This window comes from Xyrauchen texanus, chromosome 44 (assembly GCF_025860055.1).
Source record: "Xyrauchen texanus isolate HMW12.3.18 chromosome 44, RBS_HiC_50CHRs, whole genome shotgun sequence".
Lineage (NCBI taxonomy): Eukaryota > Metazoa > Chordata > Actinopteri > Cypriniformes > Catostomidae > Xyrauchen > Xyrauchen texanus.
The window spans coordinates 29,745,572-29,762,693 of record NC_068319.1 but is presented as its reverse complement, the minus strand read 5'-3'; the positions used below and the strand labels follow the sequence as shown (position 1 = coordinate 29,762,693).

General features: G+C 36.3%; 2 protein-coding genes across 2 annotated transcripts in view; both read right to left on the bottom strand.

Moving 5' to 3' along the window:
* Positions 1 to 8,381, bottom strand: part of ror2 (receptor tyrosine kinase-like orphan receptor 2) — a 166,107-nt gene extending 157,726 nt beyond the window's left edge. Inside the window, exon 1 of the mRNA XM_052117725.1 lies at positions 7,946 to 8,381. Within this exon, the coding sequence (XP_051973685.1) occupies positions 7,946 to 8,066 (121 nt within the window). The 5' untranslated portion in view covers positions 8,067 to 8,381. The remainder of the gene's footprint in view (positions 1 to 7,945) is intronic.
* Positions 8,382 to 13,209: 4,828 nt separating this feature from the next.
* sptlc1 (serine palmitoyltransferase, long chain base subunit 1) overlaps positions 13,210 to 17,122 on the bottom strand; it is a 28,930-nt gene continuing 25,017 nt past the window's right edge. The window contains exons 14-15 of the mRNA XM_052117726.1: positions 14,151 to 14,224; positions 13,210 to 13,998 (exon numbers count right to left, since the gene is read on the bottom strand). Of these exons, the coding sequence (XP_051973686.1) occupies positions 13,905 to 13,998; positions 14,151 to 14,224 (168 nt within the window). The 3' untranslated portion in view covers positions 13,210 to 13,904. The remainder of the gene's footprint in view (positions 13,999 to 14,150; positions 14,225 to 17,122) is intronic.

Below are 17,122 nucleotides of genomic sequence, written 5' to 3'. Positions count from 1 at the left end.
TGCGGTCTGTTTCGGAGCGCGCCACCTTGGGAACGGTATCTCTTGTGCTCTTTTTATTATTAAACGCGTCCCGCAATTTAGCAACAGTAGCTAGACTGCATTTTACAACAATCACCGATCGTGCTGATTCTGACGTTAAGTTTGAGTTTTACGGAAATGTCAGTGCACTGCTGTGAAGGGAAGGAAGTTGTGCCAGACAGAATGCGGCTTATGTATAAATATTCTTTTTAGAATCTTTGGAAGGCGAAATCTAAAATAAAATCAGACTAATATCACAGATCTAAACCAGGCTACGTTTGAATGTTTAGTTCTGTCACTCATTAAGCAGGGCTCGTGTTGTGCTCGCTGTGGCACTCGCTCGCTCTCGCTCGCTCTCTCTCTCTCTCTCTCTCTCTCTCTCTCTGCTGAATAGCTAAATTGCATCACAGACAAATGGTTTCATATTATTATACATAGAAATGGCTGGCGAGATAAAATAACTTTCTCTTTATAGCAATAATAAATGTATTTTCTTAATTTCTCCAGTACCAACAGCAGAACAGATAACGTCCGAGCTTACCAAAGCCAGTCCTTCACTAGCCTATAGTGCGTTGGTATCTTTTTTATTACTTATTTCTCTGCATTGAGGGACAACCCTCTCAAATATAAGACACACAAACAGAACAAATAAAAGTCTCAGATTCACTGTCTGTAATTGCAAAAGTCTTGCTTATTGTGACATGATAGCAACCCTTCTGCTGTGATAATGCAACTTCAACTACGCTATCAATATCCAAAGTAGCCGATCGTCATGTCGCCTATCGCGTTTTTTCTTGAAGTTGGCAGTAACATATATAATGTTTTTAATTACATATAAAGGAGTTATACAAATTTAATCCTTACTGTTTTCTCCAAGGAACTTAGCTCCTTCATTAGGCACTGGATGAGGTCTGCTCACTATGCTGGAAAATGACTCTAGGGGCAGCGAGCGTCGAACACGTGTTCCACAACAACATTACGCTGCCCACAGATGTGCCTGCCTAATAATCGGCTTGATATACTTCGATATTGGCCGATGTCGATTATGTAAAAAAAAAAAAAACGGCCGATTAATCGGTCGACCTCTAACAAAAACACACTTGAATAGGCACACTTTATTATATTTTTAAGAACAGACATAAGAAAAGCTGTCAATGCTCATGTCTTTTTTTTTCCAGATGTGTGCAGCGCGAGTCTGTCGCATGTAAAGAGTTTTCACACTCTTTTTTCTCCATTTCATTTGTCTGAATACTGTTTGCAAGAATAATATTGTCTATGAGAATTCTACAAATGATCCCAGATCATCTCAGGATGTGCTGTGAGTTTAGTTCACTTTATTTCCACTTGGTTAGCATGCATTGTGAACAACTCTGCAGGTTCAGTAATATATATCTTAAAGAAACAAAGAAGAAAGTAATTAAATCATAAAGTAACACAAGACATGTTCACCTAGAACCTAAAATAGAGTTTTATTTATTTTCTTTAGGCAGCATTAACTGTATTACTAAAAATGTAATACAAACACAAATTCGATAAGAACAAATTTGGCAGCATTATTTTGGGAACAGAAGGGAATGTATAAGGTTTACTTATGTTTATTACTGTCTTTACATTTGTAATAGTTCTTAATCTGTAGACTAATAGTAATTTTCCACTGTTGTCATTGACGGACGCTTGCGTGATCACACATGGAGACGTAGCAGATGGTAAATATTTTAAAGTATATTTTAAAGTATAATTTTGTGGGGCCTGGGTAGCTGATAGAGTAAAGATGTTGACTAACATCCTGTGGCAGCGTGGAGGGCACACCTGGCCCCTAATTAGGCTGATGAAGTCCGAGAGGCATAAGGCGACTGGAGACGGCAGTGTGACAGAGAGTGTGTGTTACGGGCAGCTGCCCGACACCAGTGTAAGTATTTGTCTTTTTGGTTAAGTTTATCATTACAATATTGTTTATATTGTCAAGCCAGTTCTCGCATCCTGCTTTCCATTGAACTGTGTTACACACCCCTAGAGTCGTGTGTTCGAATCCAGGGTGTGCGGAGTGACTCAAGCCAAGTCTCCTAAGCAACCAAATTGGCCCGGATGCTAGGGTGATAATATAATGGCAAATCGCGATATTTATTCAGGCGATTATCGATAAAATTATTTTTACATATCACCCAGCCCTATTTGGAAAAGATAACATTTTGATATAAATTTAAATCACTATAAAATATTATATGGAAAAGAACTGTGTAAAGATTCTTCAAAAATGTCATGAGTAATGACATTTTTCATTTTTGCGGGAACTAGTTCTTTAAGCCTGCCAGTACAATAAACTCACCCATTTCATTTGTCAACATTTCTCACCATCTTGTAATTGCTGTAAAATGGAGAACAAAGGCATATTTTTTACCAAAATATTGTTTTTAATTTTTTCTTTTTCTATTTATGATAAACCTTTTCATTTAATATAGTTTTTTTTCCTGGCACATATGAAATAAAATTTGCTAAAAAAATATACATGTATAAAAATGTTTGTTCGAAAAGTACCACATAACCACAACAACCCACATAGGCAGTTTTTTCACATACTAATTGACAAGGTCATTCCCATGGCCAAATTGCCATTTTCAAAAGTATTAAAGGATCAACTGCCTTTGAGGGTTTTTTTACAGTGACGTAAAGCGTCGGACTATGGGCGCTTTGAAGATTTTCCTCTTGCCCTGGTCAACACTGGATTAACAGACTGAACTCTGAGTAACTCCAAAACTACGTCCAGTTCCTCTCTATCCACCTCATTTCACAGCTCAATAGCATTGCTGACTGTGGAGGTCGGCAAAGAGCAATAAACAGGACAGCCGGGCCTTTTTCTCTTTGTTTCATCATTACATGATTGCTTAAAAAAAGGCAAACTGGCTTTTTGTTAGTCGACCTGCTTGCTTTAATGTTCCACAAAGACAAAAGCAAAAAAGAAAGATTTGCCTTCAGAAAATGAAACGTATTTTTAGCACCATTAAGATTTTTGTACTGTAACATTACTTTTACGACAACACAATTTCCTACAAAAAAATTATAACTGAATTGAATGTTTTTTTTTTTGATTAAGCAAAATGTACCTTTTTTTTTTTTTTTTTTTACAGACTGTGATGATGTGTTTCCATATAGGGCTGTGTCGATATAATCACATTTCTGTATGCAAGCAAAATGGACATTATCGAATCGTGACGTGCATCACAATGCAAATCGAATCATGAGGTGGCTGATGATACCTAGCCCTTGTTTACACCTTATGTAGCAGAGTACATCAAGAATTTTTTATTTTATGATTTTACATTTTCTGTATTTTCATTGATGTTTAAACACATCTGCTAAGCGAGAGACAGTACATTTGCCAGTTTTCTTCTGATTAATCCAATCTCTACTTTTTACCTCTTGTGGAAAGTCGAGGAAACATATTTGTGGATTTTTTCTTTTGCTGTTGTAGCAAATGAGAACACAAAAATAATATTTGCTGTGGTCTCCCATTCACCACTATAGACATTTACCCTACTTTAGTGCATCTATTAAACTATACAAATAAACATAAAACATACATACAAAATGTAATTCACTCAAAACAGTTACTTAAATACACCACTTCTATGAAGAACATGTAAACAGGTGTGTCTTTTTGTCTCGTTTTCGCTTGTAACTTCATGAGCAGACCCAGATGAAAAAATGTCCTTGGTCCAAATCAAAGTTACTTTTAAAAATACAATGTGATGAGATGCATAGATCTTCAATCTCAGATATATATTTTTTTGTCTTCCTGGGGGACCGGCTCTGGTTAAAAAGTGGACCAATCACAGCTTTTGCATTCTGCGTTGAGAATGCATAGTACAAATTTTGAAAAGGTGCACGTCAGGCTATGGCATAGGTTCAACGCAAAAGTATAAATATGCCTTAACTCACGATATGTTCTCTCTACTCCATATTACATTAATTAAATATTGAATATTTTCTTGTCCATAGTAAATATTCAGTCTAGCTGTGTACAAAGCATCACCCAAACTTGATCTGTGTGTGAAATTCACGATCGTGCTGATTCCCATTTTGCTGTATGAATGTATGTGTTCCAATACGTTGCTTTTCTGCTGTCACTATCATTTATCAGAATGGCTTGCGTATTTAAATATATTGAGGGAGGGCCCACTCGTCACGGGAGCAGAAATAGATGGACAAAGATGTTTGGTAGTGAGCTAACATGTAGTGTTAAATAAATACTGGCAAAACAATGCGCATATTAACTGTGCATTTTAATTAACCTCTAGCGATGGTTCAGTTCTAAGATAAACCATTACTTAATGCCTATAATTCAAGTGTACAACTATGAATCATAAATCAAAGAAGAATTATATCTTACTAGGGCTGTTAATTGAGCTGAAAAACAAAATTAGAATTTTTAGCTTAAATGTTTTCAAAATTTTAATAATATTCGAATTTTAAAGTCAGCTGATTTTTAAATTGACGTTGTTTCCTTAGTCCACAAGAGGGCGCAATAAATACATAAACCATACAGCGCCATTATATTATTGCAAAGAACATTTCTGGCTGTTAACTAATGTGCATAAAATAAATAAAAATTTTCAGTCGGTCCATATTTTCAAATGTTAAGTCAAAAGTAAAATGGGGGGCTTCAATAGGCAGTCCACATGGTGGTACACTTGCACTGATGCAACAGTATACTACCCCAGACAAAAGCTATAATATCAGCAAAATAGCACATTCTTTTTTATGCATTACAGTTGTATGTAGGGTAGCAATATTCCCAAATACCAGTTATACGGCTGAAATTGGTGGTGAAGTGGCTCAGACTATGAGCCCAGACCAGGGGCTGTTCAAACAGACGGAACATAACAGAATGGAACCAAATGTGAGAATCTTGAGACAGACATTTCCAAGTTGAACTCCTTTCCTGACAAAGTGTTTAAAAAAAAAACTCTTTGCTTAATCAGAGAAACGCTTATAAGAGAGCAAGACGCAACAGCCAACGTCCTCCACCAACTGTAAGGGGCTGTTCACACCGAACACTTTTGCAACCATCCGTTTATTTTTCTATGTAAACATGCACTAGACGAACATCTTCGTTTTTGTTTATTCAGTTTATATTTATGAATATTCAAATTTTGAAAGTTTACTTGACAGCCCTAAAACTTACTATTAATTGAGGATCCACTCTGACAGGGTCACTCCGTCACTGTCTGTAAATTTCTTCATAAAACAGCGTGAGGCACACTTAGGCTTGTTAAAATTTCTCCGACAGAAGAAATATTATTTTGATTATTTATGAAAACTGGGACAGATAATGGATGTCGCGTTGTCACCGCAATAGTATGAAAATAATTATTGTTCGGTTTCTGTATTATTATAATTTTTATGAAAAACCAGGACATCCCCATCACCCCCCTCTAAGTCCAATTTTTTGGCCTAATGGGGGGTTCGAAACAACCGACCCAGAGCTCATTTCAAACACTGGGAGGCCTTAAGGTGAAGGTGCTGAAAATAAAGACTTCACCATTGAAAAACAGAAGGCCACTTTTCAGTCAATGTTCTCCATTGTTTGAAGCTGATTCAATTGTCTTTGGCTTAAGAGACTGTTATTAGCAAGTGAATCAATTAGCATGTCAATGGTGTTGTTGAACATCTCCAACACCTTTTTGATGGTTGACCATGTGAAGCAAAAGAGGGGAGCCTCCTGCTGTCAGCCACAAACACATCTACACTGCTTGTGATGTGACAAACTTAAACCCATAAAACTACGTAAGAGGCCGTTCACACATCATTGCATCCAAACACAGAAAGTAGATGTCTCGAGATGTGTATTTAAAGTCTAAGTGTATTTAAATTGACACAGCGTCTCAAAGACACGGTAGTCGTTGCATGAGATGTGGACACAAAAACAGTGAGCCGTGCCGAAACGGTCAAAGATGTCCATCAAGGATCTGTTTATATGAACAACAATTTAAACACGGTGCAGATGGATGCAAGAATTAATTTTGTGTGAACGATAGAGTAGTATCATTGGAGGCGTATCATCACTGGATGTGATACTCATGACACTAAGTGTTGAAAAAACTAGGATGCAACAGCCAGGCGTCCGTCTGACATGCGTACACTTACAAACAACTGACCCTGTCCTGCATTCACATAGTTTCGGAATTACTGTAATTACAAGTTGGCAACTTCTGAGGTTCTACTCTGAGCCATTCACATCCTGGGAACTTGGAAGTTATCTGTTTTTATGACAACACTCATAAGGCCAAAATGGCTGTTGTTGTTGATAACAGCAAAATATTTATCACTGCATTAATTCACCTCTACATGTCATTACAAAATGTGTAAGAACAAAGATCCAGGTAACGATAAAATGAAATAAAATGGCATATCAAACAGAAATATACCATTGTCACATTAGTCTTTTTTACATGACGTCACGACTGTCAAGTCGAAGCTTTCATAGAATTCAGAGTTTACAACTTGTAATTACGAGCTCTATGAAGACGTGAAAGCTTTTTACAAGTCAGAATCTCGTAATTATCGTAATTCAGACATGATGTGACCACACCATTATTCCCAGTGACGCCATCTTTGATTTTTAACGTAAATGAAAACGAGGCTGTGAGGGATATCTACAGTCTCTTCAATGACATGCACCGTATAAAGCTATCAAAAACTCATGTTGTCTACTATAATTTCTTGGTTTCATCAGCGGAACGATCCAAAAACACTTTAAACAACTGCAACCCATTGCGCCTTGTCACTACCATCAAACAATAAAGATGGAGGTCTAGGGAATTAGGCGTAGTATGTACCCATTATAATAATTGAAGCTATCTACACAGCAAGCACAATTTTTTTTTCAATTGAAGAAATGTATCTCAAACACTTGCAATCTGTCCCAAAATCTATTTAAAAAAAAATGTTTTGGCTGTAGTAGCTTGGCTATTTAACAAGATTGTGCCGTTCATGCATGGACACCTAATCAATGATGTAAACTCTTCCACAGCAACAGGCCAACAAAAGCTTCAGTACAGGCCAGGGTGATGAAGTTAGAAGTAGAAGACACCATGCAGGTCCCATCCCCCTTTAAACCTCACGACTAATGGCCAAAAGAGCGCAAATTCAAAACAGGAAATTTCAACATCTGTCAACATCCCCCTCCCATCCCCAGCAGGGAAGAAAATGAGTTAACAAGAAATCACTCTCAAATGCATCTGATTAACAGACCCAGCCAATTTCAACAAACAACGCTGATGGCTTTGGTTTGACTTGATCAGTTGTGCAGGGAACTGAATTAAGAGTACACTAGCAACAGCAACAATTTCCACAGCACATTAAGGTGAATCAAAAAAGCATTTACAGAGATGGTGCCAAGATCTAAATGAAATGCACTGGATCTGCATCTGTTACAGTGTATTCAATAATTAATTAACAATGTGAACCTAAAAGTCCTAAAGGGTGAGATTAGGGTTGCTAATATTAAAACTAGCATTAGTTTAAAGTCAATACGGATATTTAAACTGAAATAAAGTAAACATGTAAATGTATCTACTAGGAATCTATTCGATTACCATACCTCAAAAAATGCTAAGTTAAATTCAAAATATACACGTGCAAATAAGAAAGAAAATCCCTATTTGGTTGGACGGTTGAAGAAACGGAATGTTTGCAAGAACCACATGGAACAGAAAATACCTTCAACACTTCCTACTTTTCTCCCATTATTTATTTGCATCAAACCGAATTTAACAAGTTGTTGTATTAAACGCACCAGCGAGCAGCAATGATTGCTTGAAATGAAATGTAATTTCCGATTATAACAAATAGAAACCACACACAGTTACACGCTTAAGGAAAAGCTATGATAGGGAAGAAAGTAAAATAAAAATACGAAACTCCTTACCTGCATATGTAAAGGTCGCGAGGAAGATGGACATCATTAAGAAACGAGTTTTAGTGAAATGCACCAGTGCATTAGACGTAATCCTGACTAGATACATCCTCACTGTGAACATTCCTCCCATACAGCTGATACTGATACTGAACACTGGAGTCAGAGTGTTACAACTTCCAAACCGCTCCACAAGTGATAACAGAGTCTGTGCGTGCGAAGAACACGCGTTATTTTTTTCTCTCGAAAGTCTCAAGTGTGCAGTGAATGAAACGTCTGTTTTTGATGGCTCATTGGCAAAATAATAACGCGTTTCATCCCGCGCAATCGATAGAAGCTTGTCGACGCCACTACTTCTAAAGCGTCCCAAAAATCTCCAATAGAGAAGTGAGCGAGAAAATGCAGCTCCTCATAACGTAGGATGGATCCCTCTTCCCAAGGGAGGGAAGCGAATGTACGAATCCTACAACAGTGAAGGTGAATGCTCATGAATATGAATTACGCAATAAAGCACTCACCCAGTAGGCATACAGGATTTGCAAGCTAGTCTTTGGGATGGTAATTAAGACACGTAACAGGACGCTCCAGGAAGGTTACCAAGCAACGTCATCATGACCTGATTAATATTAATGAGCTAAACTTTTAGCCATAGTAGGAGTCGTACCATAACCCCTCTACACAGGAGATCCTACAAGATAAGCATAAAATACCATAACGCGGCAGTCCCATAGACATTCTACGGGAGGTACACTTGCGAGGAGACAAGAGGCCGTTTTATAATGGATGTCTATGGAGGAGGCGCCTCAATACGCTGAATAAACTGCTTTTTTGAAGAAACACCACATAATTCAATGAATTGACCGCTTGCCCACTAATCTTAAAAATGTTTTGCACTATTACTATGATAAAATTGCTGTTTTATTAGAGAAGACGCGGACAATTTTGCGACAAATAGGTGTAATTTTACGGCTCTCTCCATTCGTTTGTATGGTATTCGCAAACGGTGACTTACTGTCGTAACACCACTAGTTAACGCTCTCGCCCATGTTAAAAACGTGGAGGATATTACATAATAGGAGATCTCTGGCAGTAATTTGGAGAGCTGGTCTGTGTCTGGAAGTTTGAGAAACATAAAAAAAGAAGAAGAAGAAGAAAGGCACGACACCTACTGGCAAAAAAAATCTAAATAACATAGAATACTATATTTGCCTCAGTATATTGTGATTCTTCAACTAGGGGAACTTTTCTTCTCTAAGGATGATTCTGCAGACGAAATGTGTTGTGTTGAGTTCGAAATGGCATACTCTTACTACTTCTGCCATGTTTGTCTATGTAGTGCGGTAGTGTGCCATTTCCCCACCCCATAAATAATTTTAAAGGTGCACTCAGTAATTTTTTGAACGGACTTACACTGACACTTGGTGGCCTGGATGCAGCATTAATCAAACACGATAGTTTTCAGTTAACCAATGCCATTGCAGAAATTCACTATTCACAGTCAGCCATGATTTATGTAATCTATGAGGGAAAGTGTACAGTAGCAGGGTGTAACTGAGTAAGTCAAGTCATTTATTTGTATATCGCTTTTCACAACACACATCGTTTCAAAGCAGCTTTACACAAAATTATGCATTAACATAAAATTAAACTGTAATATATATAAAGTCTTAGAGTCATCATTGTGTAGTTTGATTTAATATGATTGTAAATTGTGTATAAAAATAAATAATTAAATAATAATTGTAATTCAAAACTCAATACGATGTTGGTAAATGCAGAAAAATAACCTTGGGAGAAACCAGGCTCACTGTGGGTATTAACTAATAATATTAGCATAGATGCCATTACATTTTTTGTAGAGTTATAGATACCAGCATACCTAAATAAAGCAGCCTAATTATGAGTTGATGGATGAAATAGGTGTATGCCTAGCTAAAGAGATAAGTCGTTGGTCTTGACTTAAACTGAGAGAGTGTGTCTGCGTCCCGAACAGTGTTAGGGAGACTATTCCTTAGTTTAGGAGCCAAATAGGAAAAAGATCTACTTCCTTTCATGGATTCTGATATTCTAGGAACTATTAACAGGCCAGAATTTTGCGATTGTAATGAACATGAAGGAATATAGCGTGGTAGAAGGTCACTTAAGTACTCTGAAGCTAGACCATTCAAAGCTTTGTAAGTAGTTAACAAATATTTTAAATAACACAAAATTTAACAGGTAGCCAATGTAATGATGATAAAATTGGGCTTATATGATAATATTTCTTGGTTCTAGTTAGCACTCTGGCTTCTTTTCAACCAATTGAAGTTTATTTATTGATCTTGCTGGACATCCTCCCAGTAATGCATTATATAATCTTGTCTTGAGGTCATGAACGCATTAACCAGTTTTTCGGAATCAGCAACAGAGAGCATGTGTCGTAATTTAGCAATATTTCTGAGGTGGAATAATTCTGTTCTACAAACATTGGAAATGTTATTTTCAAAGGAGACTGGTTTCAAATATAAGACCTAAGTTCTTCACTGTAGAAGATGATGTAACAGTACACCCAGTGAGAGTCAAATTATATTTTAGCTGATTATTTTTAGAGGTTTATCGTCCAATAATTAGCACCTCTGTTTTGTCAGAATTGAGTAGAAGGAAATAACCGGCCATCCAATCTTTGATTTCATTGATTCATTCTGCTAATTTTAAGAATTGTGAAATTTTGTCGGGTTTCGAAGAAATATAATGTTGGGTATTGTTGGCATAACAGTAGAAACTTATTCCACGATTCCAGATAATATCTCCCAGGGGAAGCATATATAAGGAGAAAAGCAGAGGCCCTAAAACTGATCCCTGTGACACTCCATCATTAACTTTTGTTTAATTTGACAATTCCTTGTTTACACAGACAAAGTGGTCTGCTAAATAGGACCTAAACCATGCTAATGCAAGTCCACAAATGCCAACATAATTCTCAAGCCTGTTCAAGAGAATGTTGTGATCTATGGTGTCGATGCAACACTAGGATCTAAAAGCACTAGAACAGAAATGCAGCCACGATCAGATGATAAGAGCAAGTCATTTGTAATTTTGATAAATGCAGTCTCTGTACCTAAACCCAATAATAATGGGGCCTAAATCCTGACTAAAATTGTTCATATATACTATTTCTCTGTAGAAATAAACATAGTTGGGAGGATACTACCTTTTCTAGTATTTTTGACATAAAAGGGAGATTTGAAATAGGTCTATAATTAGCCAATTCTCCAGGATCAAGCTGTAGCTTCTTAATAATTGGTTTGATAACTGCCATTTATCTTTGGACATGTCCTAATGGTAGTGAGAAAGAGGTTCTGAAATGACAGGAAATACCTCTTTTAAGAGCTTAGTTGGTATAGGATCTAATATACATATTGTGGCTTTTGATGTTTCGCTAAGTTTTGTTTGCTCTTCATGACCTATGACAGCGAAGGTTTGCTCATGAAAAAAATGATAAGGCAATGTTTTCTGAGGTACTGTGATAGATGATTGCATAATTCCAATTGTATTTCTGATGATTTCAATTCTATCTGTAAAAAAATTCATGAAGTCATTACTATTGTGCTGCAGTGGAATATCTGGTTCAGTCAAGGCTTTATTCATAACCAATTTAGCCACAGTAATGAATTAACACCTAGGATTTGTGTGATTATTTTCTATGAGTTTGCTCAAATATGCTGACCTGGCAGCTTTTAGTGCCTGTCTGTAGCTACAGACACAATCCTTCCATTCACAGCAAAATATCTCTAATTTTGTATTCTTCCACATGCACTCCATTTTCCAAACTGTTCTATTTAGAGCATGAATGTTATCATTGTACCATGGTGTGAGGCTTTTTTCTTTAATTTTCTAAGAGTGCTAGAGAAGACTGTATTTATATGTATGTTATGTGCATCAAGTTCTTCTAGACTTTTTGGCTTACTGAGTATATGAGATAAATCTGGAAGATTATTAGTGACGCTATCTTTAGTGGTTGAAAGAATAGTTCTACCTGAACGATAGCTTGGTGTAGATTGAGTAACATTAGCTGATTGTAGCATACAAGAGTTTAGGTAATGATCTGAGATTCAAGTTCAACTCCACATGACATAATTCAATTTAGCGAATGATTATGGTGATGAGTTGGTCCTGTCACATTTTGTCCAACTCCAAGAGTTGAGAATATCGATAAATGCGAATCCCAATGTGTAATTTTCATTATCTATGTGAATATTGATGTTCACCAACAATTAAAGCTCTATCCACAGTAACAACTAGACCTGATAGAAAATGTGCAAATTCACCTAGGAACTCAGAATACGGCCAAGTGATCTATATACTGTAGCAAGGACAAAAGACGATAGAGATGTTTAATTTTTATCTGATGGTGTCACATTAAACATTATTAGTTCAAAAGACTTCAACTTATATCCTGTACTCTGAGTAACACCAAAAAATTGCAGTAAATTGTAGCAAAACGTCCCCCATAGACAAGGCTCATGTTTATAACAATAACCTGGGAGGTATATTCATTTAAACTAATAAATTAATATGGTTTAAGCCAGGTTTCAGTCAAACAGAGTGCATACAAATTATGATCTGTAATAATTATGACTGGAGTCTTCATCACATGTGAGTGCTCATGATTTAAGATGTATCAAAATTACTTTAGTAGTAAAACTTTTTTAATGAGGAATAAATTACTGAGTGCACTTTTAAGTAGGTATTTGAGTGCATAATTCCTTTGTAACAAAGAGTGACTGTCCTCAGTACTGCTGTCATTCACATTACAACAAGCATTTTAGGGAACTATTAAGTATTACTATGGAAAAGTGAATTTATAGGGGAACACATCTCTGTCAGGTGAAAATCAGAAACGTAATTAATTAAAAAATGTTTACAGCATGATCCGAGAGTAGTTTTATTTAGTGTCATTATTAAACCAGTTATTTTGAGAATTGTAATTCAGAAACAATCAATTTCTTTTTATCTTTATAAATTAAAAGTAAACTGACTGCTTCGAAATCTGATGTGTTAGCAAGTCCAAGGCATATCCAAACATTTCTCTAAAAAGTGATAATAGACATTACCATCACACATTATACCAAAATCTACTTGAAAGTTGAACAAGTCCATGATCAGATCTTTATTGCAGGACATATAAATGTTTCAATGGAGATTTTTCAAGAAAGTAGTCAAGTGCCCCTTATTGAAAAATTATCCATCTATAGCCAAACAGACAGAAACCAATTTAACATAGTGGAACATAACGATTTCATATCGAGGTTTAATTTATTTATTTTTTTTAAATCTGATAAAAAAAAACAAAAAAAAAACCAAGAGGATAAAATACGAATAATTCATTGCATAATTTAAAATAAAAGATCCCTCACAAGTCATTGCGAGAGAGAGAGAGAGAGAGAGAGAGAGAGAGAGAGAGAGAGAATTCATGTGCCGTGCATAAACATTTTTAAATTGACTTTCATATGGTGAAGAAACTCTTTGGTGAAAAGGTAACAAAGAAAAATCTGTAAATAAACTACATCGAAAAGTTACTTTACATATACAATTATTATTGTTCTTGTCTTCATTTATTGTAGATTAGTTATGATCTCCCATCATTATTCAAGGCATTGAATAGTATACAGTATACCTAGGTTTGGTGGTGCACACCAACTGCAAACATTGAAGAACCAACTTTGCATTTATTCCGATGTAAAATGAAGACTAAAATAAATCAACATTATCTGTACACTATGTCTGAAATAAGTATAATACAAACATGTTCAATCTTGATAATATAAAACAAAGTTATCAACAGGTGAGGTTTTTAGGGTCAAAGGTCATGTAATTGTCAGACAGGAAGGCTCTCTCTCACACTTGTTTGTTTCACATCTCTGGTACAGTAATCTCATGGAATATATTTAAATCTTCATGGTGTGTGACAGATGTGTTGATATGTTGGTCACTATTTCAGGATGTTTAAAGCTGCCTCTCGAATGCACTGTGCTGCTTTCTTGATGTCCTCCTGTGTTTGCTCCACAGTGACAACTACTCTAATGCTGCAGACAAAACAGATATTCATTCAACAAATTGAGAATTTTAATTGCAGGTCAAAGAAACACTTCCTGTAGATATGTTTGTTCTAGAGATCTGTAGATAAAACTTTGTATAAACTGTAGAACAGGGTGATATTGATAATTCAGATACTCACCTTGGTGGTGGAAGAAAGCGCTCTTCTTTGTCCAGGTATCGAGCCAGAGTGAAAGCAATCTGTCTGTCCAAACACTAAAATACAAGACAAATGTACTCTGTTACCTGTACTAGTATAATAATAATATAAAACAAATAGTTCTGACTTAAGTCTGATTGGATCAGCTGCGTTTAAAGCCATTTTAAAATGCTGTACACGCACAACTTTGGCCGCACATTATGTATCAATGCAGTTAATAAGAAAAAGTTGCAAATTAAAAGCCTACAGTATGGCTAATGAATTAGATTACTTGGCAGAAGAATTGTTTATTATGATTACAAATAAATGTATTTATTGATCATTGGTGTATTTATTTGATCATATTGCCATTTCATCAAGTTCCGCTTCATGTTGTGCCTAAGAACTAGGGATAGATTGACAATATAACTGCCAGACCAATATTTGGTCATTTTAAGGCAATCGACATCAGCCAATAACCTTGTACAATTGGTCAAATAGCGTTACCTCCCCCATTGTGTCAGTTTCAAAACCTACCAACAGTCTTGTCAATGAATAATATGCAATTTGTGTTTATATTTTTTATTGTTAAGTGTAAATATTATGTCAAATGTACATTATTTAACAATCATTTCATCTCAGCAATTTTGTGTGCATTTCATTTGCTGTCATTAAGGTTGTCACGATCATTAAATTTTACCAACGATAAATTGTCATACAAATAATTGCAATTAATTGTTGGTTTTGACAATCTGAAGATTTTCCTGATGATTTCTTTTAGATATAAATTGGGCTGCTTTTGCACAATAGTCTTTATCTTTTAAAAAAATTCTCTCAACACAGCTTTTGTAAAGTGTGAGCGGCAGAGTAAATTAAGGGACACCGGACATGTCTGGAGGATGACATGACATGTTCTAAAATTCTAAACAATTATTTTCTACGAAGGTTAAGTACACACCACCAATGCTCAGGGTCAAAATTCTGCAATGCCACAGAGCACAAGCCATACAGTTTTCCATTAAATTCGACCCAAATAATTATCAAAGGACAAAGAGTATTTACTCCATCACTGGATGATATATTGTGTATATGTATCTTTCATATAGCCTACACAATATACTGTATTTCAGTTACAAGTATGTCATTTCATGGTTTGACAGCTTGAATGAAAGACCTATTCAAGACAACATATAGAGAAAATGCATAATAAACGTCGCCATTTCTAACCGTTCAGTTTGCACAGTTACACCAGTTTCATACACTAACCTGCAAACTTATCAATGTCACTTTGTTCATTCTTGAAGTTGTTCAAAAACTTTTCAACTTTGGACTGCCATCTGCTGTGGCGATCAGCTCATTTGTATGCGTGATTGTGACCACGACGGGCTTTAGTAAATGTTATATCACCCTCTTGTGGTCTCCCAACACTATTACGCCAGACCAACTGAGTGAATTAGAAAGCACGCAATTTAGGCTTCTAGTTGAACTGTCGGCTAATTTTAATATATTGATGCCTCAAAAATATATTCATAAAATAACGTGCCGATCAATAATTGATATATCGACATTTTATGACACCCCTAATTAACGGTTTAACTGTCTGTTTTAGGGATTTTCACAATTATGATGATTGTCATACAAATTTAAATGCTTTTCAGGTCTGTGTGATAAATACACATCCATATCATTTATTCATATTTAACTTGGAATCAAATACAAAAATAGGGATATATGATTTCCTTTAAAGGCTTTTCAAAACATTTCACAGGCTTAGAATGACTTGATAATTAAATAAATGTCATTATTAAAATATTTCCAAATACTTTGTCAAATTTAATCTTGGTCAGCATTACATTTTTACTAGAGATGCACCGATCGACCGGCCAGGGACTGGAATTAGCCGATTTTCCGCATGCTTGGCCCGGATCGGTGACCGGCCGGTCAGCCTCACGTCTGTCCGATTCCAAGCCGGTCCGTTTTGTTGCCAGCGGCGCAGGCAATAACAACACAGCCGCACGTAAACATGTCATTGGTATGGAAGATCTTCACTGTGAGTGAAGAAAACAAAGTTCGAAATAATAATTGTAATAATTGTAAGGCCAAAGTAAACCGTGGGGGAACCACAACAATAACTTTCGGATCAACAAACCTAATTAGACATTTATAACACCATCACCCAGCTGAAAATGCCCATTTTAAAAAAGAAGCTAAAAAGTGAAAGCGGCTAAAGCTAGCCAGAGCTCAGAGCCAGCCACAAGTCAGCAGCTTCTCCTATCGTTCCTTGGTATGAGCAACGAAAACACCAAAGCAATTACAAGGAAAATGATGGAATTCATGGCCCTGGATGACCAGCTGTTCTCCATAGTTGAGGACAGGGGGATCAGAAATCTGATAAATTTCCTCCATAACGAGTATGAGGTACTTTGCGACGTCGCGTTGCCCGAGTTGTTTAATCTCGTGTCATGTAACACACGCAGCCTGTTATCTGTCAACATTTGGGTACACAAATCCGGGAGAGGGGAAGTGGGGTGCTGGATGGCAGAGGCAGGCTAAATACTATACAAATTGTGCCGTTGTTGATTTAATGTGCTAAGTAACGTAATTTTTCCCACCGTGTCCGATATTAAAATCACGACACACATTGCAAAAGGCGTGAGCATTGTCGGTATGGCTTCGGGATATGAAATTCAATTCTTCCATCCAGCTGTTGTTAAATTTACATGAATATTTTGTTTTATTCACCAGCTGAGTCTTCCTCTCCCATCTACCAGTGCTGCTTGATTTAACATCCCGCGTCTACTACCTTCGCAGATATCAACAGCGCATATGGGTTGTAGGTTGCCAGATTGAGGACACAAATGATTTGTAATTTGTATGATGTGTCGATTGTGTGAGTAGGATGCGTTTCATTCAAGATCTGGCAACTGGACCACCTTGGAAAAATATATTGATGTGATTATTCATATAACGTGGTT